This window comes from Pyxicephalus adspersus, chromosome 11, assembly GCF_032062135.1.
Source record: "Pyxicephalus adspersus chromosome 11, UCB_Pads_2.0, whole genome shotgun sequence".
Classification (NCBI taxonomy): Eukaryota; Metazoa; Chordata; class Amphibia; order Anura; family Pyxicephalidae; genus Pyxicephalus; species Pyxicephalus adspersus.
Genome location: NC_092868.1, coordinates 47156006 through 47183951, shown reverse-complemented (window position 1 = coordinate 47183951; position 27946 = coordinate 47156006). Strand labels below are relative to the sequence as shown.

Below are 27946 nucleotides of genomic sequence, written 5' to 3'. Positions count from 1 at the left end.
GGCTTCATGCATGCTTCAATGTGGTCCTTGTACAATGGCAGCTTATATACCACCTGTTTGATGTCTTTGAAGATATCATTAGGCTTAGAATATAGGGGAGGCACTGTAAACAAGGAGCAGTTTTATATTAGCACCTTTGGAACTTGGTTTTTGCTCCAGGCTCTCATTAACAAAAACAATTGGTTTATACATTGTTTAGGCAATACATTAATGAAGGATGTGTGTATTCACAGGTGACACACAATCACAGAGGAATTGCACCTTGTCAGCTCTGATGCCTGCAGGTACATCACCTTAGTATGGCAAATCCAAAGAAGATTGTACAGGTATTCGGCGATTAGATTGTTGTGGGTGTGACTAGTGTTATATTGAATGACCTGTGATGATGCCAGCTATAACATAACACAAATGAAGCAGTGTCATACTAACAATTATTAGTCTTATGTTTAGGTCCAAATCTTTATTTGTGTTTAGTAAGGGAAGAATTAGAACCCCAGTCTGATGTTTATCACTATACTTGGCTCCATTAGAGAAATAAAGTTCCACTTTTAGGAATCCATGATCAGACAGGTCATTATTGCAATACGGGACAGGCGATGAGCATTCTGCAAAAATCCCTCCTACCTTCTTGACAGCTTCGGTTATCTGTCAAAAAGCTGAGCTGCCCATGTGCCAGGATACCCATCAAATCCCGGCTTCCCATGTATATGACAAAAATAATTGAACTCCTGCACGCTTGCACGGGGGTATAGTAATCCTTGCCCAGCCAATCAAGATAGCCGGACATGGGAGAGAAGAAAGAAGAAGATAGTGGTTCCGAGGGAATGGGGACAGGTGAGTAGTGCAGATTTAGTTTCGCTTTATGGACATTTGCACTTATGTGAAGAAAGCAAGTGACCAAATCTCTTACCAACCACGTTTGCCATCTGTACAGTCATCTTCGATGGCACGGACTGCAATGTATGCAATGGTCTGCTATTCACTCATTCATAGAGAACATTTATATATCAGTAATCATTCATTTCATTATTCCTCATTTCATTTATGTTCATCTTTTTACGCTTCAGGCCAAAAATGTATCTTCAAGTTGAAGCTGTACACCAAACCTAATCATAAACCATTGTCTTGAGTGATGAAAATGTAGTCTGTATGGATAGAAAAGTTACACAGGGCAATTAATATTAATCAAATCATTCCAATTGCTCAAATTCTCAGTCAAATGCTAGTAGCAGTGATCGATCGGTGTGTAGATACATGGCTCCCCGTGGAGTGAGCTACACAAGTGGCATGTACTAGCGAATAATCGGTAATAAGCACATAATGCTCAAAATGTGCGTCTGATTGATCTCTTCTACCTGCTTCTTGTGTGCTTTGCTTTATAAGAGCCATTAGTTCCATGGTTCTTACCAATTGATTTCCACTACAAATGACCAATCTCTAGAGGTTTTAGTAGTTTGATCACTCTATTAAAATTACTCATGTGCTTCTATCCATAGTCTTAGATAGCAAAACAAAATCTAAACCTTCTCCTAAAGCTGGGGAAAAAAAACCTTTTGATTGGACAAAGGATTTAAAATTGTAGAAATGTTTTATAATAACACATCATTGCAACTGAGGAGTACTACACAATCTGCCCAGTTGGTGGGGCTCAGAATAACTTTGAATTTTGGTTCCCCGGTACAGCACAGAGGCTGAATTCCCAATATGACAATAAAGGATATTATCTTTTACAGTAGTTTGCTCTGTGTTTCTCTTTGAACCTTTTGTAGTGTTTAAAACACATACATAATATTGTATATAATACAAAGTGACAACACAAGGACTTTTACAACTGTAGTAAATGCACCACATGGCCTTTGCAGCACTGAGTACCAGGTTTGAATGTCGGCCAGGGCAGTTTGTATATTCTCCCTGTGTTTGTGTGGGTTTCCTCCGCTTTCCTCACAAATTCCAAAAACATGCAGTTAGGTTAATTGCCCCCCCCCCCCCCATAAAATGACCTTAGACTGTAATACTTTCATTTTCCTATAAGGAGTACAGAGCCAAAGTCAGAGTCTAATGGTAATCATTGTATTCACCAGCAACTAGAACATAAAAAGCATCTCTAATTTTGGTTTACATTTTAGGAGGTGCAGAGGCAAACATATAAAATGGCCATCTAACAAAAGAAAAAAAGCACAGAGTTGTTGATGCAACTGAAAATGCATTGTGAGATCTAAAGCCGCATACACATGTGCAATAATAGTCGTTGGAAAGGATCTTTCACAATCCTTTCCAACGACTATTATTGCACGATGCATGAACAAGTGCTGTACATACAGAACCGTGCTCCTCTATGCAGAGGGGAGGGGGAGAGCGACAGAGTGGCACCCTACTGCGCTCTCTCCCTTCTCTTGCATTAGGATCATTCGTCATCCATTGTCCGTGGATACGCCAGGACGGTCGTTCGGACGATGAATGACTGGCGCTGTACACACGCCAGATTCTCGCCCGATATTGGCCGAGAACCGTTGGACGTGTGTACGTAGCTTTAGAGCATTGCTCTGTATTCCAATGGGCTCTGCACACATCTAATACATGTGTGTATGCCCATGGGTAGGAGCCCTAAAGGCACCAAATGATGAACAAACAAAGAGGATTCTTAGTGACAGATGATTCTTGTCGATGATGAATGATTCAAGGTTTTCATCCAACTCTCACTAGCTTTTTTTGGTCCCAAAATATTGGTAGCATTGGGCAAATGCTTTGGAATCCAGTAATATTACAATAGAATACGGAAGAGGCTAAGGGTATGTACACACGTGCAATAATTGTCGTTGGATAGGATCTTTCACAATCCTTTCCAACAACTAATGACTGTACGATGCATGAACGAGTGCTGTACATACAGCACCTTTCTGCTCTATTTAGAGGGGAGGGGGAGAACGACGGAGCGGCACCCCGCTGCGCTCTCTCTCCCTTCACTTACATTATGATCGCTCGTTGATCGAATGAGCGCTGTACACACGCAAGATTCTCATCTACATTCAGCCCTGAACCGATTATCAGACGAGAACAATTTTATGTGTGTACCTAGCCTAGGGGTCTTGGAATTTTGCAGGTCTTATCTTATCTCACCCAGCATGATGGATATATGGAGTTTATTAGTTGGGACAGCCCTAGCTGAACTTCTCAGCCTAGAATCTTCCAGGGCTAGCAATGAGATGTATCCCTACAATGTTAAAAAACGCTGATTTTCTTTTTACCTATCCAAAGCTGTGAGAAATCTGCTGTATTACAAGCATTGCTCAGCTTGTATAGAGACATGAGTCTTAGGCTATGTACACGTCAGATGGTTCTCATCCGATAATTGGTTCAGGGATGATATCGGATGAAAATCTGGCGCGTGTTTAGCGCTCGTCAACGGTCGTCCGAATGATCATCCTGGCGGATCCACAGACGAGGAACGATTACAATCGAAGTGAAGGGAAGAGAGTGCAGCGGGGTGTTGTTCTCTCCTCTTCATAGAGCTGAACGGCACTGTATGTACAGCGCTCGTTAAAAGGAAAGAATATTGAAAGATCCTTTCCAACCACCAAGTATTGCACGTGTGTACATACACACATTGGATTTTTGCCGTTGGAAAGGATCTTTTACGATCCTTTCCGATGACAAAAGACTGCACGATGCATGAACGAGTACTGTACATACAGCGCCATTCTGCTTTATGGAGAGGGGAGAACAGGCGTGTGGCACCTCGCTCTGCTCTCTCCCCGCTCTCCGCTGTACATGCACCAGATTCTCTCCAATACCATTCCTGAAGTGGTAATCAGACGAGAATCATCTGACATGTGTACGTAGCCTTAGATGGGACCATATGTGGAAGCTGATATATTTTTCCACATTAAGGCCAAAGCTAAAGAACAAACCCATTTATAGGTAGAGCGACTTATTTAATAAGGAGTTTATCAGGACAGACGTGCACCATCTCATACACCTGTTTCATTTTAGTGAATAGGTCTGTACTGAGAACTATTGCATTCAAAATATGATCAGACAACACATTGCATAGTGTGTGGCAACTCCAATGCACTTTGATTGCCATGGCATGAAAAGACCCTCCAAGTCATTTTATCAAAGCAATAACTTTGGGTACCATACACACACAAATATTTCTTGTGAAATCTCATAAAATTTGTGCTCATATGAGTTCATTAGGGTCAGGTCACAATAATTTCTCTGCGTGTGAGGTTATCTCCGACCCGACACAATGAAACCACCCTGTGGAGTAAATCCTAGCTTGTGCATTTCGGCCTTGTCTTGTAAATGAGACGTTGGTCCATCTTTGTTGCCTTTGGCTGTTTCCTATTCTTCTTTGCTGGGCATTCTCTTTGTTTGCCCTCCACTTTGATGATATCTTGCATTCTTCAACAAAATGTCCTGTCAATTTCCCTCCCAAAAGGTCTTATTGTATCTGCATCCTCCCACCCCCTGCTGAGGGCTCATCTGCCAGCCCTCCCCCACAAAAGACTTGGATTCCCGGACCTCCCCCCACTAAAATGGCCTGATACAGACCATACCTTGGAGCAATCAGCTCCTCAGGACCTCGCGTCCTTATGCCAAAATTATAATAATAATTTGAGGCATTTTATATATTATCACCATCCTTAAATTCTCCTATGAATTTCCATTGCAATTTGAGTTCCAAAACTAATTTACTCATTTATATAGAACAATCAACAACCCACCACAAGAGATGAGCCAATATACAAAACCCACAAATTGTCCTTGGTGGACAGAATGCTGCAAAATGGCCACTTATATACCTATTGCTCTACTACCTATAGAAGTATATTTTTTTATCTGTGTTCATATATATATATATATATATATATATTATTAATATTATTTATTATTAATTATTATTAATAAACAAGCTCTATATAGTGCCAACATATTACACAGTGCTGTACATTTATAGAGGGAGCAAATGACAGACAGATACAGACAGAGACACAGGAAGAGGAGAGGACCCTGCCCCAATGAGCTTACAATCTAGGAGATACTGATATGCAGTCATGTGCATGACAACATACCAAAAATGTTGTATATACTTTCCCCACCTTCTAGATTGTAAGCTTTTCAGGGAAGGACCCTCTCCCCCTCTTGTGTCGCTGTCTGTATCTGTCTGTGATTTGCTCCCTCTATTAATGTACAGCGCTGTGTAATATGTTGGCGCTATGTAAATACTGTTTATTATTATTAATATTTATAATAATAATATTAATAATAAATTTGCTTCTGAGTTATGCTTAACGACACATTGATTAGGAAAAGCAATGAACACTGTTTGACCAAGCAGTATACTGCTTTTGGGACAGTAAAACCAAACTGCTATGCTGCCTAGATGTCAAAGAGTTGTAGCTGCTCAGATACGTGACCATCTAATGCCAACTTATGTCAAAAGGTGATGTTCTTCAAGCCAATATTATCTGCTGATGGTTGTCAGCGAACCACACAAATAGGAGGACAGATCAAACCAGACAGAAGTGCTCAACATATGGATATTCATCTCATCACTACATTACTGATGGAGCAAATGAATGGGTTAGAACACCTTTCTCTATCATTATTGCTTCCCTCTTAGGGATAAGTGGCACTAACAGTGACTGTGGCCCCTGTCTACAATCACTCTTGGCCAATGTTGGCTCCCAGGGGAGGTGTGTTGGCACTTACATCTCCATATGTATCTGAACTGATCCATATCATTTTGTTTCAGGTATGGAGACTTATTGGTTAAAAAAAAAGTTTTATTGATTCACTGAATAAAACTGATTACTGGCGGTATATTATGTAAATTGTAAATGTGTAAACCCAATCCTCCAAATAATTCAATTATATTTTACTAAAAAAGAAAGATATTCACTTTGAGAAAAAAAATAATGTAATGCAAATGATATTCACCTCTCCTACACCTAATACATATGAGCAGATCTGCTGCAAGTGTTGTTCTGTTCCAATTGTATTTGAGCAATAAGGACTCCAAAAAAGTAATACAAGTTATATATTACATCCTTCCAATATTTTTTCTCACTTAGAAAGTGATTGGAATTCTGATCTGATATGATCAATCATTCATTCTTTGACTTTTGTTTACACATGTTTACTGACATGACCAATTGCTACATGTCTAAGGCTACGTACACACTTGCAATGCTTCTTGTTCGTTAATCGGCTCAGGGCCTCAGAATCAGCACCCGTCCTCCAACTTCCGAACAACCGTCCTGGCGGATCAACAGACGATGGACGAATGATCGTAATGGAAGCAGAGAGGGAGAGTGCCCAGCGAGTGCCACTCCGTCGTTCTCCCCCTCCCCTCTCCAAAGAGCAGAACAGTACTATATGTACAGCACTCGTTCATGCATCGTACAGTTGTTGGAAAGCATCGTGAAAGATCCTTTCCAACAACAATTATTGCACGTGTGTACCCAATTTAAGGCTACGTACACACGTCAGATAATTCTCGTCCAAAATTGTCTCTGGGCTGATATCGGATGAGAATCTGGCTTGTGTACAGCACTTGTCTGACGTCGTTCATGGATCCGTCCTGGCAGATCGATGAACGACTGCAATACAAGTGAAGGAGAGAGAGCTCACGGGGTGTCGCTCCGTTGTTCTCCCCTCACCGTACAGCAGAATGGGGCTATATGTACATCGCTCCTTCATGCATCTTTCAGTCTTTTTTCCTTGGAAAGGATTGTGAAAGATCCACTGACAATTATTGAACGCGTGTAGCCTAACTAATGACCGAAAAAATTGGCTTGTGATTTGAGAGATGTTAAATTCACTTTAAGTTCACTTCAGATATAATTGTTTTATCAAATTGGAAATTGGAAGTGATGAGTCCTGTGTATTTGTTCTTGGCTAGATATCCAGATACAAACTGTTCACTACAGAGAAGTTCAGGACACCAAAAATGGATAAAGTGTTTGGATTGGTTGAAACAGTTTTCCTGTTTCTTTTGCCATTTCTTATTATTAAATTGATAAACAGTTCAGTCTTGTGTATGCATAGTGCATGTGTGTGTCTTGTGATTTGGAGAAATCAGTTTAATTCTTATCTAGCTAGGCTTTATATGAAGCATTCGATGGTTGTCAGCAGATGGTGCTAGTGAACCCACTGCATTTACTATAGACTGATTTCCAAGAAATTCTGGATTAGAATAGGACAGACAGATGTAATCTTCAGAGGGTCAATTCATCCCAATCTGATGAGCTCCTGGGTCTGCGCACCTGCTGCGACAATTCTAAGAAGGTCCCACTATCCATACCTTGCCTTATTATTATTAAACAGTATTTATATAGCGCCAACATATTAGGCGGCGCTGTACAATGTCCATAGTCATGTCACCAGTTGTCCCTCAAAGGAGTTTACAATCTAATGTCCCTACCATAGTCATATGTCTGTAACACAGTCTAAGGTCATTTTTATGAGGAAGCCAATTAACCTATCTGCATGAATTTGGGATGTGGGAGGAAACCGGAGTACCCGGGGGAAACCCACGCAAACACGGCCTGACTCTATGCAGATACTGTCCTGGATGAGATTCCTGGGACCTGGGACCCAGCGCTGCAAAGGCCAGAATGCTGCCCATATTATGGGGTGAGAATGCACAAAACTCCTAGGTGAACAGGAACAGAGTCAGGAAATAAAATGTAAGAGCTTGCTTTTGGAGTATCTAAGACATGTAGGAAACCAGGGCTGATGCAACCCACCAGGTTCCACTTATACCTAACACATACATTTTAGGTGGCTGATCCCCTAAAAACCTGAAAGGAACATTTCTGGAGGCTGCCTTCTATCCTCACTTCTCTTTCTGCAAACGCTGGTTGTCTGTTGTTTGTGAGTCACTAAATCAGAATAAGTATTTAAAGACTTTCCTGATTTACATACTAAAAGATTTATTATTAGCATCCAAGCTAATGAGAATCTATTACAATCCAAAGCACTCGATCTATATTTTAATCAACATATCAATTGATGATTTGTTGGGAGTGCTTGTTCTTTTGTCAATCAAATTGGAAAGGGAGGATATTGGCTTGGGGTAAAGCAGAGGGCAGTTATTGTGTATAGTTTTCGGCAGTGTACACACATTTCATTTTCTTCCCTGGAAAAGATCTTTCGTGATCATTTTCGGCGACAAAAGGGTGACAGATGAAGGAATAAGCGCTGTACACACAGTGGCATTCTGTTTTCTGGGGGGGGGGGGGGGGAGAGCGAGCGGCATCCCGCTGTACACTTGACTGATACAATGTCGGCCGTTCACAGGTCAGTCAGGGCAACGGTGGACACGTCCTCACCCGAGACAGGCCAGACCGTTTGTGGTGCGCCAGAATTATCTGACGTTTGTACATAGCTTTATACTGCATTGTGCAGGAGGAATACAGCGGGGAATGCTCCCTGTCATCCACCAGCCAATGGGAATGCTCTTCTTTGTATTCCTTAATAGCAGGTAATATATATATCCGGTTTCAATGGCAAGGTATACAGCAAGGAGCGTTCCTATTGACTGGTGGTTATTAGCAAGACTAGTTCTGCTAAACTCTGATCCATATTGAGTGGTGCAGATCAGTAATCCAAAGAAACAGGCAACCAGCATTTTCAAAAGAAGACCAGCAACAAGGAATGGTTCATTTAAACTTTTTATTCATATTGATGTATCCTTGGATTCCAATAAAGACCAGGCAAACCATAAAATCTCAGTTCTGCTCCATGTACAATATTCTTTGTTATATATTTAGAAAAATTATTACAATTTAGTATGCACCCGTTTATTAAAGCTCAATTCTATCCCACCCCCTAACTTCACCCAGCCCCGTAACTTACCTGTTTTGGTTTTTGTAAAACATGTAAAACACAAATTTTTCAGGGTGGTCATATGATGCCCAGGGTCCCCTTCTCTGGCACCTCAGGCAGTAATACATAAAGCGTAGCTGATATAACATCCAACAACACTATTCTTTGCATCATTTAAAGAACTTTTATTTGTTAATCTCTCTTTTCTAAAATTATATTTGCCAGGCTCTCATGCTGATCCAATGGCTCTAAAGATTCAATATGGAACTAAAAATCTTGGATCAAGCAGGGCTTTACTGCAGAAGGTGACAGGCAACGTCCTTTCTGCAATATCTATTCTTACCAGCCTGTTTGCCATCTCTTCTGTCAAAATGTATTAAAGAGGAACTAAACTCAATAACAACCAAAACAAAAAAAAACACCTACCTTCAATCCCCCAGCACAGTTGATTGGTCCTGGAGGTCTCTTCCATCTGATCCCACGTCGTCCCGGCATCCGTCTTCGGACCGGTGCTCCAGGCGCTGCCATCTTCTCCTCTTCTTCTGGATTCTTCTTACTATGTCACCCGAGATCAGGTGACGTAGTTGGGAAAGAAACTTGCCGATCTCACTGCGCATGCGCGAGATCTGCTTTTTTTATTCTCCTTTTGGCGAAAGGGCTCCCAAGAGCCTCCCAAAGATGCCTGACGTAGGTATCCCGGGAGGCTTCCCTTGTGGACTAAATGAACTCCCACACGTGTGCTCGTGAGTTGTGTCATCCCGGCCTGGACAAATATTATTATTAAACAGGATTTATATAGCGCCAACATATTACGCAGCGCTGTACATTAAATAGGGGTTGCAAATGACAGACGAATACAGACAGTGGTACAGGAGGAGAGGACCCTGCCCCAAAGAGCTTACAATCTAGTAGGTGGGGGAATTTACACACAATAGGATGGGAGATATGTAGTAGTGGGAAGTAGTGATGGTTTCAAAAGACAGAAGAAGATGCCTGTGATGAGGTTATGACAACCAAGATAGCCCAAGATAAATTCAGGTAGAGGAAAAATAAAAAATAATGGCAGCACTTGCAATGGAACAGGAATATGTGAGTTTACTAAAGGGTTTCCTTTTTCACTTTGATGCTTAAGCACAAACCTAGAACAAGTATGTAGATCAGGAGTTCAGTGATGGCACTCACTATGTTTCTCCTAATACAGAATAATGTCACAACATGCCCATGCCAGGTTTTGCAGGGGATCCTAGTGGGTGGTCTGCACCCATACAATAGAAGTGGAATGATTTGTTGTTTTTTGGGAAGATCTGTAAAAGGGCAGTTAAAAAGTCAAATAACATGGGAGCCAGGAAATACTTTTCTTTTATCTTCTGGTTACATCAGAGAACTTCCAGAGAACTGGAGGATCCCAAGGGAGGTCCACTGCTACTTTCACAGCTTCCAGCTTACTGAATTATTACACTCCGAGTATAAACAGAAACTGTTGGGTCATTTCCAAAGGAGTAAATCCATCTTTTACTTTTTTATATTTTATTTGGACCTATTTATCATGTTTTAGTCTTATCCAAATAAGGCAAAAAATAAAACAAAACTCAAGTCAAACATCTAAAATACACAAACATGAATATCACTTGTAGTGATCATTGTACAGCGTCAGGGGACAGCTGCTCAGGCTGAAGCTAGTAGGGCTGCACCATATTTTCTAAGTGAACAGCCCAAACTCCTTTATTAAAGCAATACTAGTGTCTTCACTAGGGCTGCAGACGTATTATTAGTATTATTATTACACAGTATTTATAAAGCACTGACAAATTAGGCTGCACAAAGTCCAGAGTCATGTCACTCGCTGTCCCTCAAAGGGGCTCACAATCTATTGTCCCTACCTCAGTCATATGTCATTACCACCGTCTAAGGTCAATTTGGGAGGAAGCCAAATAACCTAACTGTATGCTTGTGGATTATGAGAGAAAACCGTAGTACCCGGAGGAAACCCATGCAAACACAGGGAGAACCTGCAAACTCCATGCAGATAGTGTTCTGGCCAAGATTCCAACCTGGGACCCAGCGCAGCAAAGACCAGAGTGCTAACATTTGAGCCACCGTGCAGGCCATGTCTTATATATAAAAGTCAGATGACATCATACCTCTCAATGGACATGTGGACATGACAAGGCCACATTATGTCACCACATATTTTGCCAATGCTGCACACTGAGTGGCAATATACTGAAGGAATTTAGTCTGTTCACTCCTACAAGGTTGAACAGCAATATTTCATTCACTTAGCTTAATGAATTTGGTGAAAATTCACTTCGCAAAGAATACGCAATCACAAGCAGGGAGATCTAAAAAAAAAACCGGGATTTTTTTTGCATGATTGGTTGTTTAAAGTCAGCAGAGCTTCATCTTTTTCACTAAGCTAAGTACCCCTTGCATTAATTCACCGTGTGTGAATAATTATCTCTCCTCCTATTGAGTGTTACTTTCCCCACCTCCTAGATCGTAAGCTCTTCAGGGCAGGGGCCTCTCCTCCTGTGTCACTGTCTGTATTCCTCTGTCATTTGCAACCCCTATTTAATGTACAGCGCTGCGTAATATGTTTGTGCTATATAAATCCTGTTTATTAATATTAAAACCTATAAGTGAGTTATCTATATTCCTTTAGTAAGGAAACCCGAAAATCTCAATTATGAAGGGCTGCTGACACACAGGAGAGTCAGATGACATCATAACTCGCAATGGACATGACCCCAAAAAGACTGTCCCTGTACATGTTTTGTCATCATTGACATCTTCTGCCAATACTATACATTGTATTGCTGCTCCTATGTTCTCATCAGATTTCATTCTGGCACATTCTATCTTTTTTTATCATACAGTTGACAATCGAAAATCTGACCATCAATAATCCGGTTCCTTCAGTTTTCAGGCATGAAATTCAGATCGCATTTTCAATACAGGGACTGTAGTACACTGTTTGGCCATTTAGGTTTTAATAGCGCTGTTCTCCAGAAACATCTGTTAGGTTTTGCTTGCTACACTAAATACATGCTAAGACTTTCAGGCTGCGCGCTCTCCAGAACTGTGCCAGATGCCAGCGGGTGCTGCGAGATTAAGGCTGACCAGTGTGTGAAAGTAAGTATAACTTTAAAAAATCCAGAATTTTGTCCGGAGGTTGCCGGATTTTTAAATGTCAACTGTACTTTTCATAGCTGTGACTTAAATTTGCAAACAGAACTAAACTAAATTCTTTGTATCCATTGTAAATGATAAAAACTTCAAACAAATTGCAGTAATTGGAGATATTATGCAATCACTTCTCTATTAATAGATACCCCATCTCTCTCATCTTTGAGTCTTTTGAACTTTGACTGTGTTAAATTTAATTTGCGTTTGGGATTTTCCAAAACGACAGCACAGCTATCATTATGAAATGTAACATGTAGGGCCCTGCTTTTTGGAGGAAGAAGGACTATAGTAGATTACCATCTGGTGTTTATAATGTATTCTTGAATATAAACCAGAATATAAGCAGCTATAAATATAAACTAAGGTACCTACTTTACCTGAAAAAACAGGATCGACTTAAGTATAAACCTAAAGCACAAAATGTGACTGTTACTGTTAACATCTAAACAGGTAATAGAAATGACAATAAATAGTGTCAATAAAGATTTTTATGCTACATAATTTTTTAAAAAAATTATTCAATAAAGGGGAAAAATTAAAATCGCATGGGCTAAGACTGTTTATCATTTCCCTCCTCTTTTATAGGTAAAGTATTTTGTATTTTTGGGTTGGTTGTGATGCGTTAATTGCTCTTAAAAGATCTCTTGTGCACAGTTGTTAATCACCAGGAGATGGAGCTGTGTCCTCGTGTAAAGTGTGTAACAAACTCTAATAATGTCTCAAGGTGCAAGTTTGTTTTACACTTTACACGAAGACAACAGAGCCATCTAGTGGTGTGACCCAAGTATAAACTGGGATTCTTTTTCCGAAAACAGGTGTATATATGGTACTTTTTTATATAAAGGAGCAGCAGAAATCATATGCATAGTTCCCAAGGATTAGGACACAACCTCTTGTGGTAGATATACTTCTAAACATTTACTTGGATGCTTTTTTTGCACAATAAGGTATTTCAAGTAGAAATCATTTTTGGATTTGCCATTAGACTGCTGGCTATAGGTGGCTGAGGCAAGGGGGTAGCTTTACCCTTCAGATTTAGTGCCCACATTTTTTACATCATTGATAGAAATACAGTGATATCTTATTTAAAGTGCATGTCTGAGCAAAATAATAAAATGCATTTACAGAATGTATATCATTATTTTGTGGACATACACTCTGAAGTCTAATATTAAAGTAGTGAATCTGAAACATTTCCTGATGGAGAATCTTCCAGGCCCATGTGTTTAAATGGCAGTAATTGATTCTCCACCAGGAAATGCTTTATAAATAGACCCCCTTGACTTAGCTTTCCATACATGCATCCTCCCTAAAACCCCACCACCACCATTGTTTTTTAATCCACATTGTCCAGGTCTTTTTTTCTGTAGTCCTAAGGCATCCAATGATATTACAGCTCCTTCTTTGTGGGTGGTGAGTTGTTCTCCTTCTGTAATCATGGAACCTGGAGAACAATTGGTGCTGAAAGCTTTCTAATTGTTAGAATTGCAAATCATTAAAAAAAAGATTTTTACCATTCTAATTACATATACCATCTGTTTGCCCCCCACAGCCTAATCTGACTACATTGCGTCTGTCAGTTACACGGACTGAACCTAAAGCTGTGTACACACATTAGATTTTTGTCGCTGGGAACGATCTTTCACAATCATTTCCAACGACAAAAGAGTGAAAGATGAATGAATGAGCACTGTACAGTGCCATTCTGCTCTATGGGGAGGGGAAAGGAGGGGGAAGAGCAAGCATTGCAGTTTTAGGTCTTCCATCATTCGTGGATCCGCCAAGACAGACAGTCCCTGTACTCGTCAGATTCCCATCCAAGGATCATCTGAGGTGTGTACGCAGCCTTAGAATAGTGCAGCCTTAGCCGATAACAGAACAGATACGGTATTTCCATTGTACCTATCCTTCATCTCATCCCATTGCTCTCCGCTCATCACACACTGAACATTGGACTACAGTAAAAAAAATAAGTTTCAGGAGATTAAAAAGAAAAACAATATAGTGATTACATTTAACTCGTGTGAATAATATTATCCAGTATTTATATAGTACTGACATATTACACAGTGCTGTACAAAGTCCATAGTCATGTCACTTCCTGGTAGGAAACCCACGCAGACACAGGGAGAACATACAAACTCCTTGCAGATTGAATCCTGCCTGGGATTTGAACCTGGGGCCTAGCACTGCAAAGGTGAGAGAGCTGACCATTATGCCAACCACTAAGCCAACTTGCAGCGTGGGAGCCTTGGGTTCAGTCGCCATTACACTGCCATCATGAAGCTTCCACGTGTAATTGTGTTGTACAGTTGCCGCATTCTCACGCCTGTGAATTTCGTCTGTGGTTGAGACGCCACATGTAGCATCCTATGGCTGCCCATAAAAACTAAGGGGGCAGTAGTGAGCAGTTTATATATTTGCATCCACCCTATGTAGAATGTTGAAATGCTGGTTTATTGCCAGATGCTTCATAATGCCAGGTCATTGACTAGGTCAGTGTCTGGTGTAGTGAAGAATCTGGCAAAGTACCAACCACCACTCCCACTGTTTGTCTTAACAAGAGCTTACAATTAAATTAAATCATGTGATTCCCCTAAAACACAATTCAGTCTAGAAGTGGCAAGAGACTCCAGGATGGTATTGCCCCCTCTCTTTTGCAACCTTTTGATGGTGGGATTTAACAGAAATACCATTGTGCTCCCAATATTTTGCCCTACTGATGCGATATAAATCACAACACTGGCTTCTGATTGGCTACATCAGCTGTCAATCAGAAGCTAGATGCCTGAAGTTGACATTCCATTATTAAAAGAATATACTGAGCAAGTTCTTCGGCATCAGAACAAATAGTTACGGCTATGTACAGTATAAAGTGCTGCAGGTGGTTGAGCAATTCTGTTGTCAGACAATACTTGCTGGATGGTACTTTGTTTTGTCCATCCATGGTTTGCTGGAGCTTACACAGGGCCAAGGATTTCCCCCTGTTCCTTCATACCCAGAAGTAAGGGGAAATTACTTTTCTTCGAGCAGCTGTTCAAAGCAGCAGGGGAACAAGGGAATGGTGAGTATTGGTTGCTAGGTTGAGGGGTGTTTTAAAGATTTCAGGTACAGGTACACAGATAAAATATATATATAGGAGGTTTTCTTTTTTATCTACCAAAGGGTTGTAATTTTATCCATTCATTTCTGAGATTTACACAGCACAGCCCTGTCTGACATGACAGGAGACCTGATGTTTCTCTCCTGCAGTTAGGTAACACTAAGACTGGACCCCAGACTGGACACTGTATAGAGAAGCAGCAACAATGAGCTCATCTCTCATTCACCCTGCTCTCTTCTATCAGCATGTCACTTGCCAGCAGATCACTTTAAAAATGGACTGGCTCCTTGTACTGCTTCTTTCTCCCCCAGCCTGAGCTCTGCCATACAGGGGACTGCAAAGGCTGATGGCAAGTGAAATTCAGGTACTTGCACGAGATATATTTAAAAAAAAAAATGTAAATTTGTAGAAATGAAAGCAGAAACACAAGAATCTGTGTATTTTAAATGTTTCTGGAGTTTAACTTTAAAGCAAGCCTGTTTTTTATCCAATCAGGGTAGAACACCAAAAACACATTCAGAACTTTCCTTTTGTCTGCTCCCCTATTGGTTAGTTCAGCACACAGAGGAGCATGAGACTCCATGTGATTGTGCTGGACCAATCAGTGCAGTCACATGGTTCATGCCACTGCATAAACTACAACCTCAGGGTCTTGTAGCATGAACATGGGAGAATATGAAAGATAAATACATGTTGCTGGAAGAGGTTAAAACCATCATGTTACTGTTGTGTGCATGAAGAGCACAGGTTTACTTTAAGACCTTTTCATTTCCTTTGTGGAGACCCCTTTAAGCAAAAAACAGAAGCACAGCATAGGGTAATGGCAAATCATTACGTATTGTTTCATGATTTAATTTTTGGCCAGTTGCTGCCTTTAAACAGATTTGTTAATCTGATATTGGAGATGTTATAATAACATTTTCTTTAAGGGAAATTGAGACAAGAAGCAAGTGTACTTTTTTCATGAGGTTAGGGTAAGGTCACATGGGACTTTTAACATGCTGCACATTTCTGAATAGAAAACAAAACTAGGAAGTCATCGCTGCTCCTGGTTTGTGGTAAGTGGGAGTGCAAATTCTGCCAACACAATGACACAATTACATAGATACTGTCTGGACTAGAAAAAGTTCCCCAAGCCTGCAGAGGAAGTGTTGTGACCTGGGCTTGGTTCTGTTGGTCAGGTTTTGGTGCAGCAACACTATGTGTCCAAAGTTGAGGTCAGCTGACTCCCTGAATGTTCTGTTTTTTAATTTAATTAGATTTTATGAAGAAGACTTTACACAACAGTCCAACTTTCCCCTCATCACCAATACAAGATTTTGGTGAATAGTTAATGATACTTTGCACAGAAATAAACATTGTGGTATTGCATGAGCTTATCGTAACGATACCATGGCAAATGTGTGCTGCAATCAAAGCTAAAGGCTGTGCCAGCAGAGCATAATAGGAGACTACAGACACCACTATTCTGATTCCTCCTTCTGAAAAATATTGTTACCTTTTGCAAATTCCTGTGGCTTCAGTTTTTTTCTGAATTACTGACACAGAACAAGTGTGCAGATCAGGATTGTGTACTATCTTTCCTTAAGTTACAAAAGTAAGTGAGAGAAAAACTCCTGAAATAAGCATAACTTGTCTCTGGAACAGGTGTCCCCTTTGGAAGATTTCCCTTGATATCATCTTGTTCTAGGGAAAGCTCCATGAAAGCCCAATTCACACAATTATGTTTGCCCCCTGCACAGTGCTTCAATCAACAGCATTGCTAAGGGAGCACAAGCTTTGTTGAGTTTTGTTCCAGCTGGAGTATCAAAGAGGATTGAGGTTTAAAGTCTGATCCACTGCTGGTCACTGATACCATGGACATGGCAAAAATCCAAGCAAGCAACCACTTTGTGTAGTGCACCTTAACAACATTCTACATCCTGCAGCTTCAGCTGTATCTGAATTTCCTAATGCATGCATAAACTAATTTATTTTAAATGCAATCAGTGCAGGTACCTTGGTTTGTCATTGGTCTCCTGGAGTCCCTCTGCATAGCTCAGATTGGTGGATTTAGCAAGAACTAGTCAGGAGCATACGGATTGGAAAAGAGAGTGGCGTATGTACACAGTTTTCTTAAACAAATCTTCTTAACCTGTTGCACAGTATCTTACCTCAAGATCCACTTTTAAGGTGACCACCCTAGGCTGCTACCTTTACTGTTATCTGCAGTGTTGTCAGCCTCCTGTGGATTCAGTTGGCTGTTTCACTGCCTGTCAGCTCTGCAGGAGCCATGAGAAGTAGTCCATTGGCCAACTGATGGAGAGCTCCAACACCAGACTGACAACTGAACTGCTAATTGCTAGTTGCTCAGTGTCAGCCTGGAACAAGAAATGTCATTACTGGCTGGATTTACTTGTAACAGAATCTCAAATATTCATCTGCTTAAAGCAGACCACATGGTAGCTGTACGTTTTTAAAAATTTAACTTTTTGGATGATTCTTCTTTTTGGTTTTATTCTTCAATAAAAAAACTTACTGTAGTTCATTGCTCGTTAATCTTCACCTCTGCCTTGCTTCCTGACATCCTTGGTAGTCCGCTGTTTCTTGTTGCAGCCGGGTTTCCATCACATTTTGCTTTGCTATGTGGATGGTAACTGCAAGGTTAGGGTTAGGGGTTTGGTTCTGTGTAGGTTAGATGTCAGACAGGGGGGTTATAGTTAAGATTAAGGTTAGAGACTCAAAAAGTTTAGGGACAGGCACTGGGCTCAGGGTTCAGATTATGCTCCAGGCAGGTGGCTTTATTTTAGGCAGTTTTTAAGGTTGGACACCTGAAAAGAAGGATTTAAGGTGCAGCACCAAGAAAGGAGGTAAGACCAAGCAGCACTATGGGATTTGAGCACTGATTTGAGCACTGGAGAGAGCAAAATCTGACAGAACACTGGCACCATAATGATGAGGGGTCAGTGAGTTGTAGGGCTGCCTCCCAAGCTATGTGATGTATCTTAGGTGGCGGTAAAATTACCCTCAGGTTCTCCCTTGATTTGCATGGGTTTCCTCTGGGTACTCCGGTCTACTCCCACATTCCAAAAACATGCAGTTAGGTTAGGTGGCTTCCCTCTAAAATTGACTTTAGACTGTGGTAATGACATGTGACTATGATAGAGACATCAGATTGTGAGCCTCTTTGGGGGACATTTAGTGATATGACAATGGTCTTTGTACAGTGCTGCGTAATATGTTGGTGCTATATAAATACTGTGTAATAATAATAAAAACTTCCCTAGATGAGGAAATGGGATAGGAAGAAGAATTTGGAGTATACATACATTTGATTCAAACGATTGTGATGCCACACTGGCAATGTCAGCATACACACCACTACAATGCACACTAGTATGGTCCAATGCCATCCCAATGCACTTGTGTTGCACCATAATGCACTACCATGCGCTGCTAAAAAGTAGGTGTGAGTGAGCAACTCATTGCACAATAATGCATGTGCTCCTGCGGTCACACATACGTAAACGCATGATAACTTTGTTTATTCATCCCACTCATATCCTTAGTTTTATAGAATTGTGATTCCTGTATTTCTTTGCTTTTCCTATGCTTTGTGGATGTTATTGTGAATCAGCTGCAGCAACTCAGGTTGGCTGAACTCTTCCTAGTCAAGCCCATGACTCTGAAAGGCGTGACTTGTGCTTTTCTCAATCAGCCAATGCTAGCAAGGATTCTTTCCTCTCTCTGTAGTGTAACCCAGCAAAGCTTCCTGATAACTACATTCATTTCAGGACCCTCTGCTTTAGGGAGCTATGGAATTCTTCAACAAGCTTTTCAGATCTAGCAGTTCAAAGAAGGAGAAGCCTTCCTCTGATCAGGTAATGCAACCTAGGCTGCTGAACAGGATGTAAGCTCCTTCATTGCCTGTTGCTGAATGCAGCATGACAGTCAATGAAAGCTTGTGATTACATTCACTCTGATGTGTTGTTAGGACTTTGGAGTGGTCAGACCAGGTTATAATGCAAAGATGCCAAGTGGCCCTTGACTTTTAGGGAGATTTGTGTGTGTGTTAGAGCAACGCAGCAGTGCAAATCTGTTCTTCGGGTTGTCCCTGTCAATTGATAAACTTTACAGTAAGTTGTATTTTTTTTCTTTCTTGGTTGTATATACTAACTTTCCATCATGTCTTTTCTTTCACAGTTAAAGTGTAAGCCCGCCTGAAACTTTTTAAAATTTTGGAGAGAGGAAGAATTTGAGGTTCTGTTGGTTTTTTGCTATTAGCAATCGTCTTGCTAGACAGGAAATGAGAGAAAGTCTATAAGTTTTTAAAGGTGGCTCAGAGGTAAGTGCTCTGGCCTTTGCAGTGCTAGGTCCCAGGTTCAAATCTCAGCCAGGACACTATGTGCATGGACTTTGCAGATTCTCCCTGTGTTTGTGTGGGTTTCCTTCCACATCGCAAAAACGTGCAGTTAGCTTAATTGGCTACCCCCCAAAATTGACCTTGGACTGTGATAAAGACATATGACTATGGTAGGGACATCAGATTGTAATATCATGCCGCTATATAAATACTGTGTAGTAGTAATAATAATAATAATAATAATATATTGGAAACACAGGCAGGAATAAAATGCTGATTTATTAAAGCTCTCCAAGGCTGGAGAGGATACACTTTCATCAGTGAAGCTGGGTGATCCAGCAAACCTGGAATAGATTTCTTCAAAGTAAATTGCTATTTCCTTGCAAAAGTTTTGAATCCTGGATATCTGTATCTGGAATCCAGATACATTCCAGGTTTCCTGCATCACACAGCTTAGTGTATCCTCTCCAGCCTTGGGGAGCTTTAATAAATCAGGCCCATTAGCCTTAAGCTAGCTATGCACAGTGCACAATTTGCTTTGGATTAGATGATCTAAAAAAAAATCCTTTGCTATCAATAATAACTGCATTGGAGATTACCCAAGTCAGGAAAAAACATCAAATTTCTGGCAGGTGACGTGAAGAACATTGTTTATCTTGTAAATATAGCACCTGACAAGGGGTGAAATAAATTGGGTAGTCGTAAACATTTCTTCAAGAAGTGTTGGAAGGAAGAAAAATGGGTAGGTCTATGGATCTGAGTGGCTTTAACAAGAGTCAAATTGTGATAGCAAAATACCTGGGTCAGAACATCTCCAAAATGCAGGTCTTGTTAGGTGTTCCCATTATGTGGTGGTTAGTACCTGACAAAAGTTTTTCAAGGAAGATCAACCAGTGACATGGCAATACAGCCATAGATGCCCAGGGCTCATATTTGTATTTCTCTACTGATTGAACTTGATGGATTTATGTCTTTTTTCAACCTGACTTACTATCTATATATGTATGGGCATATGGGGGGGAGGAACAATAGTCTGTCAAATCCACCCTCACAAAAAACCTTGGGTATTACAAGCAATATGTGTAAGAAAAAATGAAGAAAAAACTCAGGGTTTTTGGCAATTGGGTAGAATATTCAGTGAGTTATATTCAAATTCATATGAAACACAATTCATAATTCAGTAAATGAGTAAAACAAATAGGTAACAGATAACAGTAACCTATTGTTCAGTTCATTTTGAATATATGTGAAAATGTGATTACCTTACTCTATATTCTATGAATCATATTCCTGCATGTCATTTTTTTCTGTGTACAGTCAACTAATGCGGCTCGCAGATCCCCTGAGAAAGTCGTTTGGCGAAACGCGTCGGGACACGAGATGTTATACTTATATATAAGTATCACAGACAGTCTAGTCTGATGGTCCTACACTCCACTGTATCCTGACTGGAGAAAGACCATATCACTTATTTGTTTCACTCATTTACTGAATTATGAATTGTGTTTTATATGAATTTGAATATAACTCACAGAATATACTACCCAATTGCCAAAAAAACCCCAGTTTCTTTCTTCATTTTTTCTTACATGTATGGTATGCGTTTAGCATACATGGGGCTGGCAAGTCAAACCTTGTAGAATAGAATAGAAGGCCAGGAGACGCTTTTATTTTCTTTTTACATTTTTTACAAACAATAGCAAACAGGACCGGTTTCTTACCTGCCTAGCAAGATGTTGCTTTAAAGAGTGAATTCCTATAAGCAATGTTCAACCCAGAATTTTTTTTCAGCTGGGTGGGAAGAAATTGTAGGTGGGTGGCAGCCCCTGTATTGTAACCCAACTCCTTAGTAAGCACCCAAAAACAGTTGGGTGGTTACTGAAAAGTGCCAGGTGGTGCACCCAGATAAAAGAGGCTGGTGAGAACACTGTCTATAAGGTGTCTGTTTTCTAATATAAATATGTCCTGCCCTATCTTACTAGCCAAGAGACCTATTGATTCTCTGTTGCAGTTACATAACTCTTATAGCCCTCTCTCAGCTGCTGACTAGACAGAAAAAGGAGAAGTAATACATTGTTAACCTCTCTGCCACTCTGCTGTCTTCTCCAATCAGCATGTACTTTATTGGGACATTTAGCACAGCTGTGTGCAAGATGCTGATACGAAGTTCAAATTCAACGACTTTCACTGCTGGCTGCATCTTGTCTGCCTGAAGTCCAACTTTTATTGACTGCGGGTGTAGAGGATATTTGTTTATATTGTCAGTTTACCAGCAGATACGATTAATCTCTTACCTTTGTTAATGTTTTCCCGCAAGAAAGTCTACAATATGCAATGAAAGGGAATTATTTCCTGCTTCTCTTCCCCCTGTTGTGAACTTTGATACATAAGGACCGATTTAATAAAGTCTGGAGAGGATACACTTTCATCAGTGAACCTGGGTGACCCAGCAAACCTGGAATGGATTTCCTAAAAGTCATTGGCCATTTTTTAGCCAATGTTTTTAATCCTGGACCAGATCCATTCCAGGTTTGCTGGATTACCTAGGTTCACTGGTGAAAGTGTATCTTCTCCAGTCTTTGAGAGCGTAAATGAATAAGACCCATACAGTTGGCTTGTGCTGGTCATGTGCCTAAAGTAAGATGGATGCAGTAATAATGACGAGGAAAAAGCAGGGCATAAAAAGATTTAAATCAAAGTCAATATAAAGGGTTGTATACCTTGGGTGTAATATATGAAATTATTTATAATAAAGATAGAACACAAAGTATAAAGTGCAGAAGAAACACAGATCAAAAGCAATTAGTAATTTGGACTAAACCTGATAAAGAGAATATTAGGGTTGAAGTACATTGGTCGTTCAATAGGCGGTCCTGGCAGATCAATGACTGACCAATCAGGAACAACCAATGTGCCTGGAAGAGAGCAAATCGGGGTGCTGTTTGCTCTTCCTCCCTGCTCCTCTCGCCAGTGAGCAGAATGACATTTATCTATCACTGGAAATGATCAGAAAAGATTGTTTCCAGCTGCATTTGACCTCAGGGCTGATATTGGACGAAAATCTGGTGTGTGTACAGTGTTTGTCGTCCGTCCTGGCAGATCCACGAACAATGAACAAGGAGGGGGGAGAGCGTAGCGGGGTGCCACTCTGTTCTCCCCTCTCCAAAAAGTAGAACGATGCTGTATGTACAGCGCTCGTTCATGCATCATGCAGTTGTTTGTCGTTGGAAAGGATCCTGAAGGATCCTTTCCAATGACAATTATTGCATGTGTGTACATAGCCTAAGACATGCAAGGTTCGGATAAAGGACTGTGGCTGGAACACTAAACAGAATCTGTGTGCAAGATCATAATGGGATCTGAATATTGAACCCAGTCATGCTGTGCACATTCTGTGTTCTTTTTTTTTTTTTTTTTCTGCTGCAAAATAGTTTTATATTATTGCAGTATCTATAAAGCTCTGGTATACAGTTTGGATGATCTGAGATTTAGGCAATGTACACACATGCAAAAATTGTTGTTCTGCTCTATAGAGAGGGGAGGGGGAGAACGACAGAGTGGCAACCCACTGCCCTCTCTCTCCCTTCACTTCCATTACGATCATTGGTCATCCATCGTCTGTGGATCCGCCTGGACAGTCGTTCAGACGATGGACGACAAGCGCTGTACACATGTAAGATTCTCGTCCCGATATCGGCCCTGAGCTGATTATCGGACGAGAACAATTGCACGTGTGTACCTAGCCTTAGGCAGGTGGAATTTTATGCAAATATTGACTTTCATTAGAAAAGTCCAGCTTTGTCCTGCCCCCTCCTTCCATAGTCTTCTCATTTGTGTAGATCTGAGGGTTTGTATAAGATTGGGGTACAGGGAAATCATGACATTAGGGGTTACTGATCAGCGGTTTGTGCAAATGGTTTGAGGCATTTGCAATCAATTTAATATAACATTTGTATAAATGCTGTTAGTAAATACTGCTAGTATGACTTTAAATCGTACCTAAACTCAAAAATGTCACTTTACATAAAAGGGTAGACAATAAGTAAAAATTGTGTTTGTTTTTTTTAAGTGCAACACTCTTTTTTGAAAAACAAAAAGGGCACAGCACTGTCCTACTGACCTACATCACGCATCCGAGGCTCCTGGGTGCTCCTTCTGAGCATCTCGGGCATTTGTTGACAAAATTTGCTGATCTTACTCATGCGCACGGAGATTGGCAGATTTTTTTTCCAATCTACGTCACCTGATCTCGCACCTGAATCAGGTGACATAGTAAGAAGGACCAGGAAGAAAAGGGAAAGATGTCGGCCCGCCCGGAGTGCCGGCTCAGGGACGGATGCCGGGACAACACGGGACCTGATCGAAGACACCTCCACATGGATCAGACTGCCCTGCGGGATTGAAGGTAAGTGGATTTTTTATGTTTTGGGCACGTTTCAGTTTGGTTCCTTTTTAACCTTTCTTTGTGAAACAGCCTGTCAGGCAGACAGGAAATGAGGGGGAGACTGCAGAAAGAAATGTGACAGAAACATCTACAAAACATTGATTTGCATCTACATAATGCTGAAATCCTTTTTCCCCTCAGAAAACCATGGATGAAAAACCTTCAGAAACTATAAGTGACCTCCCTGAGTTTGTAAGTATGAAACATTCTCAGACTGTTTTACCTTTAATGTGATAGATGTAGGATATAAAAGTGAATCTCTGCTTGCTATGACTTTTTACGCCTTAGAACAATCCATATTTACCTGCAATGGAAAGATGACATTTACCCAGCGTTTTTTTCCTGAGAGGTATATGTGCATCCCTAGAACAGTGCCTTGAAGTGACAATGTGGTTTTCTATGTGAAGCAAAGCAATAGGTTTATTTAACATGAACGTCCAGACATGTTTTTTAGCTTTATAAATAGGATGATTTATCTTTAATTCCTGTTTTAAATTTGAAACAGGAAATGAAAGGAAATCTCTTTAAAATGAGAACAATTTTCATGCCAGAGAGTTGTTACTCCATTGGAGGATGTTCTCTCACCTTATGCTCTGATGACAAACTCTAAATGTTGGATTTTGCCTTACGTTCTGACAGCGGTGACCAGGACAAATGAAGGAGTATGGATACTGCCATAAAAACTTCATAGAGGCTCTACCCGTTCCCCACTTTATCCAAAACTAAAAAAAAAAAGCTTTTCATAAGCTGTAAATGGCTTCCCACTCCATTGCTTACCTCCCTTCATATCCCAATAGCCTGCAGGAATAAAAAGGGAGCATATTCCTTGCTTTAATAAAGTCTGTAAGAGACTCTTTTAATACTACTGGATATCCCTGGGGGACCATGGATATGTGACAGATTTTCATGTTCATGACAGATTGGAGCATCGATGACCAGGTAAAGATCTGTTTTTTGTAGCGTGCTTCTATATTAATCTGGCTTGGACAACCAATAAATTGTCCCACCATCTGGGTAATTTTAGCCATATTAGCTGATATTCTAATATTTCTAAACAGTATACCTAGTAAACCAAAAACTATTAACTAATACCACTATTGATTTTGGTGAGATAAGTCAGCACAAATCATGTTGGAGTGCATCCTTCATGATCTAACAATGAACATTCATCTGATCATTGCACTCGGGGGTTTGGGTAACAGCTGGGCCAGGTGACATTGTACGGTTTGTGCCAGTGGGTATTTGTTCACTGGGAGTTGCATTCCCGTACAGGTTTACAGGAATAAAGAGCATGCTTGAAGCAGGTCAGCAGGGGGCCAACTGAACTTGTCAAAAAGTGTAGATGTTAAAAGCATCCCAAACTATTTCACTTATGAACAGCGAGACCTTATGAGCAGTGAGACCTAATAATTCAATGGAGGTATTTCAGAAGGTTTGCCCTGGATCACTCACTATTTGCCAGGAGATTTTAACACAGGTCTTCTCTTCTTATGATATGGTTAACCTATTCCTCTAGGCGTATGTATTAATAATGATGTCCGGCTGTGGTGCTGGGTCTTAACTTTATCCTTATTTCTGTACCCTTTTTCTTTTTTTTTACTGTAATTGTGATATGAATCAACAATGATAGCACACATTTGGTTATGCCTCAAGTGCCTAACAATTGCAATTATATATATATATATATATATATATATATATCTTGTACATATAGTGTATACATATATATTTTGTACTGTTTCTAAGTAATTAAGAATGTTTTGTTTTTTATTGTTCAGATAACCATTCAGTGTTCTGTATCCTTTGTTTTTTAATTTTTATTTTACAAAAATTAATAAAATCTTTTCTCTTAATAAAAATGATTGAAACAAAAAACATCCCAAACTGATTTTATTGACCCAAGTCTAAAGCTTGTGGACTTATACCATTAGATGCATTCTCAGGCTGCATACACACATTCAATATTTGTCATTAAAAACCTTTCCAAGGACAAAAGACTGAACGATGCATGAATGGACACTGTACATACGGAGAAGGGAGAACGACAGAGCGACACCTCGCTGCGCTCTCTCCCCTTCCTTTTCATTATGATCGTTCGTCGTCTGTGGATCTGCCGAGACAGATCCATGAACAACGGGCGATGAGGGCTGTACACACTCCAGATTGTTGTCTGATATAAGCCCTGAGGTGATTATCGGACGAGAATCATCTTAGGTGTTTACGTAGCCTTTGATGGTGGGATTTTCCAATGCCTATCGCAAGCTTAACAGAAAGGTGAATGCCTTGACAAAGTTTTCCCATATTAGGCCCCATTTCCTAAAATGTGTAAAATAAGAGCAATCTGTGGTGACACATAACAACCTATCAACTTCAAACCTGCAAATTTCCTTTTTTCAGTACCATTTTTATTCTCATTGGTTGCTGTCAGATAACACAGAAAATTGTTATTGCAGACATCCTGATAACGAAGGCCGAGTACAGGGTATGAGAGCACAGCTTGTAGTAACAACTGTAAAGAGACGAGAAACGCTATGATTATCCGTGTGCAGGTAGTGCTCAGTCGCGGAGTCCCCAGGGCTCTAGTGCTGGAAGTGAAGACACATCTCTCATTACACATAATCTGGGGGATGAGTGACTGGGGCCTGCTATCGTTGTTATATGACAGAAGGCAAATTAGGATCCCTGACAGATTTATTGCAATCGGCCTGGGATAAGGGGATAGGAGCTGGCAAGGAAGGACATACTCTAGTCTGTGAATACGGCAGTCACAATGACAGGGTACAATGTCAAATTGGCTGGGGAAAGATGAGGACTGATGTAAGACGATATTGCTATTACTGTGCTACATACCTGAAACAAACGCTTAGATGATATGTAGGGAGAAAAATCCACTATCATAACTCCTGGTGCTGGTGTAAAATAATTGTGTGGTCTCTAAGCTGGCATTTTAGGCCTGGAATGATTGGCAGAGTCTGAATGATGTCCGAACAAAGATGGCTCTTTGCATCTTATGAGGGGGGCTGGAAACATTTTACGAATGGGGCCAATACAACAAACTCGCTAGTGGTGAATTGCTGTGAGCTAAAGAGTGTGCAGACACATACCCTGATTAAATAAAGCTCTCCAAGACTGGAGGAGATAGGCTAACATGGGAGATCCAACAAATCTTCAGTGGATTGAAAGCATTTGCCAACTAATAGCAAATGATTTTTAAGAAATCCATTCAAGATGGTTTGGATCACCCAGGTTGTCCCAACATCCAAGATCCAACAAAACATTATAGCCTATCTCCTCCAGTCCTGGAGAGCTTTAATAAATCAGGTCTACAGTGTGCCACTGGTAGCCACACTGAACTGAATAGATTGAATTGCAATACCAGGGTTTGTTGTCATATAAATTGGGGAATGTTGAGATTGAACTGTAATACAATGAAATACCCCTATTTGCTGTCATGGCAGTGATTCACAACCAAGGTTCCTCCAGGAGTTGCCAGAAGTTCCTTGAGCTGTGACTGAATGACCTCCTATATAGTGGCGCCTGCATAGTTCCAGGGTGAACACCACTCGGCAGAGCCAGCTGCATTATACCAAGAACATTCATAATTCTCTTTAAAGGTGGCATTATAACCATGTACAGGGGGCATTCTTCTCACTAGTAACCAATTCAAATAGAATTTTTACCATGGACTGAATATAGCGAGAGTCCCCCACACCAGAAAAATATTTTAGGATTTCCAGAGGGGTAAAAAAGTTTGAGAATGGGAAAGGGGTGTAGTTATCTTCTTCCAGTCCTAAAGACACAAAAAGAGATGAGAAGTAAAGGGGGGGGGGGGGGTCCTATCTTAAATGTCACCTGAACACTTAACCCCATTGAGAAATTAAAGTATATGTCAGGACAAAAAGGGAGTTTGGGAACATTTGGCCTGGGGGGCAGTTAAAACCAACTGGTCATTGTATGGTAGTTGTGGCTTCCTGTGGGCCAAGAAGTGTGCAGACACAGTGTTTTCCTGACAGCCATGGTAAAAGATGGGTGGTGT

General features: G+C 40.6%; 1 protein-coding gene across 4 annotated transcripts in view; it reads left to right on the top strand.

The window, feature by feature from the left end:
• Nucleotides 1-284: 284 nt before the first annotated feature.
• Nucleotides 285-27946, top strand: part of LOC140341140 (putative oxidoreductase YteT) — a 97839-nt gene continuing 70177 nt past the window's right edge. Inside the window, exons 1-2 of one of the 4 annotated variants that reach the window (XM_072426694.1) lie at nucleotides 285-326; nucleotides 24052-24102. In XM_072426694.1, the coding sequence (XP_072282795.1) occupies nucleotides 300-326; nucleotides 24052-24102 (78 nt within the window). In that variant the 5' untranslated portion in view covers nucleotides 285-299. Of the gene's footprint in view, nucleotides 327-14135; nucleotides 14219-18810; nucleotides 18985-19144; nucleotides 19240-24051; nucleotides 24103-27946 lie in introns of those variants that run through there. The other 3 variants (XM_072426696.1, XM_072426693.1, XM_072426695.1) reach the window with 3 other exon arrangements.